At 44.4% G+C, this 5518-nt stretch overlaps 1 protein-coding gene across 1 annotated transcript in view; it reads left to right on the top strand.

Annotated features, from left to right (window-relative positions):
• The window catches only part of Ltn1 (listerin E3 ubiquitin protein ligase 1), a 39029-nt gene that overhangs the window by 23372 nt on the left and 10139 nt on the right, over positions 1 to 5518 (top strand). The window contains exons 17-19 of the mRNA XM_029544493.1: positions 682 to 919; positions 1551 to 1625; positions 4016 to 4202. Of these exons, the coding sequence (XP_029400353.1) occupies positions 682 to 919; positions 1551 to 1625; positions 4016 to 4202 (500 nt within the window). The remainder of the gene's footprint in view (positions 1 to 681; positions 920 to 1550; positions 1626 to 4015; positions 4203 to 5518) is intronic.

Here is a 5518-nt window from a genome sequence, read left to right as displayed (position 1 = left end):
GGAATCTCAGGGTTGTTTTGATTTGCATTTCCCTGATGGCTAAGGATGTTGAACATTTTTTCAGGTGTTTCTCAACCATTCGATATTCCTCAGTTGAAAAATAAGCTTGCTTTTTAGAGGCAGTCTCCATGCTGCTGCTTCTAGCACAGGCACGGAATGACAGAAAAAAGATGGCTTGGTATTGAGAAACCAATACCAAGTAAGTTAAGATACAGCAGACTACAGCACTAGAAACCTCTAGACAACTATTGCTTTCCTCCTCCTCCTCCTCCTCCTCCTCCTCCTCCTCCTCTTCTTCTTTTAATTTATTTATTTTATGAATGTGGATACATTCTAGCTGTCTTCAGACATACCAGAAGAGGGCATCAGATCCCATTACAGATGGTTGTGAGCCACCATGTGGTTGCTGGTAATTGAACTCAGGACCTCTGGAAGAGCAGTCAGTGCTCTTAACCTTGGAGCCATCTCTCCAGTCCCAAACTATTGCTTTTTTAAAGAGTGTAGTAGAGACCTTTATGACAGTTGAGGGTAACAGAAACATATAGTTTACTTCCAGTCAGCACTTCTGTCATGGTTGTAGCTAGTTTTCATTTTTTCATTTGGTTCTCTTAAATGACATTTGATCAACCCATGTGTGTTCTTATGGGTTGTTATGTGTGTGTTTCTTCATTTCAATACCAGGAGAAAACAAAGACCTATCTGAAACGTCCTTTCAGAACGCAATGCTGAAACCCATGTGTGAAACGCTAACATACATCTCCAAGGACCAGCTGCTGAGCCACAAGCTCCCTGCGAGATTGGTTGCCAGCCAGAAAACAAACTTGCCAGAGCACCTCCAGACTCTGCTGAACACTTTGACCCCACTGCTTCTCTTTAGAGCCAGACCTGTGCAAATTGCTGCTTATCACATGCTATGCAAGTAAGACGTCTGCAGTGGCATAAGTATTTAGTCTCTGAAACATAAAACGTGATGCATGCTTAGTTTGCCTTTTCTTTTTCTTTCTTTTTTTTTTAAATCCCTGGAGTCACCTTTTCAGCCCCTAGATTGTATTTTTTTAGTCATATATATATATATATATATATATATATATATATATATATATACAGATTTATTTATTTTATGTATATGAGTACACTGTAGCTGTCTTCAGACATACCAGAAGAGGTCATCAGATCTCATTACGGATGATTGAGAGCCAGCATGTGGTTGCTGGCAATTGAACTCAGGACCTCTGGAAGAACAGTCAGTGCTCTTAGCCGCTGAGCCATCTCTCCAGCTGCCTTGATTGTATTTTTAATCTTTAAAAAAAAATTAAATGAGAAAGGAGACTGGATTATACATATCCTAGTAATAGAGAGGGCAAGGTTTTGCCGTGTCATTTTTGTCCCTCTGTACATCATATTTATACAATCTTGTCCATGAGCAATTATTTTGGAAAGGAATCATAAAGGATAGACTCACCATAAAGCATGCTTTGTTGGCCTTTCAGCACAAGTTAGTAGTAGACAATTGGCTATAAATGTGTTCAAACTGACATTGTGCTTTTCAGACTGATGCCTGAATTGCCGCAGCATGATCAGGACAATCTGAGGTCGTATGGCGATGAAGAGGAAGAACCAGCCTTGTAAGGCATTGGCTTGTTTACTTTCATTTCACTTTTTTTTTTTTTTTTTTTGAGTGTGTGTTTGCTTGTGTGAGTGGAGGTGTGTGCCATGGAGTGTAGGTCACAGGGCCACCTTGGGTTGTTGGTCCCTGCTTTCCACCTTGTCTGTGATAGGCTCTTGTTTGCTGTTGCAGTTTGCCCTGCTAGCTGACCCCCAGCCATGGCAATTCTCCTGTCTCCACCTCCCTTCTTGCTTTATGAGGCAGAGAGCAGTGGTGTGCTCCCACATCCAGCTTTACATCTGGGGATCCGAGTCAGGTCCTTACATGTGTGCAGTAAGTGCCTTATACACTCGGGCATCCCAGTGCCACTTCCCTTATGACTCTGTCTGCTGTATTCTTGTAATTTGCATCCTGACGTTAGGAAACTGAAATGCAGAAAACCTCTGACTTCAGATTTGTACTCATTCTGCATTCATACCCTTTGGAAGTTCCAAAAGGCAAACAAAATCCAAAGCTTATGTTAAAGATTTTCTTTTGATATTTTATTACTTTATGTGTGTGGGTGTTTTGTCTGTATTTATAACAGTGTATCATATGTGTGCCTGGTGCCCACAGAGTCCAAAGGAGTGTGTCACGTCCTCTGGAACTGGAGTTACAGATGCTTATGAGATGCCATGTGGCTGCTGGGAATCGAGCTTCAGTGCTTGTAACTGCTGAGCGAGCTCTCCTACTCCCCCCCCCCCCCCCCCGTATTTTCTCTCTTAATCACTCCTGAATCATATTCAATATGCTGCTGTTTGTAAAACTCTTTGTCCACGTGGTAGCTGTGGAAGTAATGTAGCAGTTGAGGTGTTGGTTAATGGCTGCTTTGTACACAGACTATCCAGGCCGAGGGCAAGCACAGTATGGAGTAAGCCCGCCACTTTGCTTAAGGAGCTCACACTCTAATGACTGCTGCTGCTGCTGCTCTGTAGGGAGTGTACAGTGTGTGACAGTGCAAGACAAAGGATAGACAGTGTATTAACATTGCAGGAGAACCCTGGGCACAGACACTGGGGTGTGACTGTTGATATATATGGAAAAGGTGGGCTCAGTGCCTGTCACTCATTATTTTAGTTGGATGTCTGGCAAGCTCTGAGAGAAAGGATTTCTGTCCCCTATTGCACTTCCCACAGCATCCAGAGTGCTCGGGACTGTGCAAGTCCACAGGGAGTTCTCATTTGTTCAGCGAGAGTCTAAATGAACTATTGTGTGCAGGGCAGGGAAGGCTGTGGTGGGAGGCGAAGCTACAACAGTAGTTAAGTAGGATAAGAGATGGCAGGAACAGTGGGACTCTTGAGCTAGGGAACTGGATCCATAGGTAAGAGCCCCTGCCATGAAGCGTGAGCCCCTTGGTTGGAATCCCCAGTAACTTACATAAAAGCGTGTATGGCCAGATGTGCCTGCTACCCCGGATTGGGGGAAAGCGGGGACAGAGACAGGCAGGTGCCCTGCGCTTGCTTCCGTGAGAGTAGCCTAGACAGTGAGTGTTGTGTGTTGGGCTCAGTGGGAAGACTTTGTCTGAAGGAAATAAGCTGGAAAGTGGTAAAGGAAGAAACCCAGTGTTCTCTTCTGGCCTCCACATGCGTGTGCAGCCTGTGAAGATGGAGTCACTAAGGATTTAGGACAGCATTTGCTAGGACATGGTATGCCACCAGATGATTCCGATGTAAGATAAAGCATAAGTTGGAGAGAAAAGCAAGCTGAGGTGGAGTCATTCCAGAAGTTAGATAACAGTATTGGACGGCCGTATGGAAAGCAATTTCAGATGATGTTTGTAAGACAGTAGCAACAGTTGTTACAGACTAGAAGGTGTGGGCCATGGGATGGCAGAAGTTTGGAGAAAGCCTAGGTTCATGTGTAAGCAGCAGGAAGCCAGCAGAGAAAGTAGCACTAAAGGAAAAGGAAGAACCAGGTTAGAGTGCTGAGTGACTCTGAAAGGCCAACGAGAACCTCACCTTCTGAGACCCCCAGTCCACATGAAAATGGTCCCGAGTTACCGGGAGTGTCAGCGTTGCAGAGTACAGACAACTCTGGTTAAGAGTTTAACCTTCGGATGAATTGTGATCTATTTGACATGTTGTAACTGTAAAGTAAGACAGCAGGGTGGGCAATAAGGTGAGGCTTGGTGCCTCCTCCTCTGTTGGTACAGGGCCACTAAGGGTTCCATTAGCCTTCCCCAACCTGCCTTGACAGAAATCACTTGTTCTCTTCATTATAAACAGAAAGTTGGGATTAGTGTTTTCTATAGCTGTATTTGGGTGTTGACACGTAGCATCTTTTTACAGTATGGAGGGGTTTTTTTTGGAAATAGGGGAAGATGTTTGTTCCGAGACAGGTGAATGGTCCTGTGTGATGGTTGTTTCCCAGGTCGCCGCCAGCTGCGCTGATGTCTCTCCTCAGCACTCTGGAGGAGCTGCTGGAGAATGTCCTGGGCTGTGTTCCTGTGGGCCAGATCGTGACTGTTAAGCCGCTGAGCGAGGACTTCTGCTATGTCCTGGGATACCTCCTCACCTGGAAGTTAATCCTTACTTTCTTCAAAGCTGCTTCGTCTCAGGTAAATAAGTTGTGGACTTTTGGAGGGTGGGGTTCTGTTGCATTGCAGTGTTTCTGAAAGCACCTTCCTTCCTCTCTGAGCAGGGATGCTCTGCATCCAATCTCAGCCTGGCCAGCCAGGTTCACACACCTGCTGTCAGGACCATGTGCTCTTCAGAGGCATGCTTCTGTCCCCAGGAGTGATCGTGTAATTGGGTCTGGGTAATTGTTTTTCTCTGTACTTGAGGGAAGGAAGGATCTGAATGGCTTAGCTTTGTTCTAATGGTGATTTTAGAGAATTAGGTGCTGCTGTTTTGGGAGCCACCACCTCGCTGCACAGATGCAGTTGTTACGTCACTGAAAACCTGTAATCTGAAGACAGTCTTTGAAAGGCTACCAAGTGTCCTAAGCAGTATTTCCTTCCCATCCTAACACTAGTCCAGCCAAGTAGCCTTTGTAATATCTACCCTAATGTAATAGACTAATAATGTGCAGTTGCTACATCGACCACTAGATGTCTCTGTTATTTCACATGTCAGAAGAACCGGCTCAGCCTCTCTGCCCTCCTCCTCCACCTGCTCCCACACTCTCTTTCTCTCATTTGTCAGACAGAACTGAGTTATGTGATCCAGCCTGGGTGTGCACTCAAGTCTGCTGCCTCGGCCTCCCCACTCCTAGCAGTATAGGTGTGTGCCATCATGCACGATTTTAGCTTTTACTTCTTTAGAAATACACTTCATCTAAAAATAAACAGCAACAACAAAACCCTTTTTGTCAGTTTTAAGACATGACCTTGCTCTCATGTTGGTCTCATGTTTGTTTCAAGACATATGCATCCCCCTGCCTCAGCCTCATGAGTTCTGGGAATACAAGTGTACACTTTCCCCAATGTCAGACTTTGGTTTAATCAACCTTGGCAAGTTTCTTCTCACATCAATACAGAAGTACTTAGCGGAGAACGCCCCGCTTCAAATGTACTTTCCAATCAATTTTTCAGACTTCTTAAACTATATGTTGTTGCTTATACCCATGCCTTAGTACAAATATATTACTTTGTAAATTCTTGCCACCATGCCTGGTGAAGTTTGTACATTCTTATATTTGTGTATTTTAGGGGAGGATCACACTAGGGGCAACATTGATCTAGTTGCCAAGCAGAATATTTTATTCTTTGTCAAGCCTGTTCTTAGGTTTAGTTCTTATGCTACTATTATTTGCTGATGTATTTTAAGTCTTTTGTTTTTGTTTTTGTTTTTGTTTTTAGAGACAGGGTTTCTCTGTATAGCCCTGGCTGTCCTGGAACTCACTTTGTAGACCAGGCTGGCCTTGAACTCAGAA

The sequence above is a fragment of the Mus pahari genome, chromosome 12 (assembly GCF_900095145.1).
Source record: "Mus pahari chromosome 12, PAHARI_EIJ_v1.1, whole genome shotgun sequence".
NCBI classification, from domain to species: domain Eukaryota; kingdom Metazoa; phylum Chordata; class Mammalia; order Rodentia; family Muridae; genus Mus; species Mus pahari.
The sequence above is the reverse complement of the archived record's forward strand: the minus strand, read 5'-3'. Positions and strand labels throughout refer to the sequence as shown.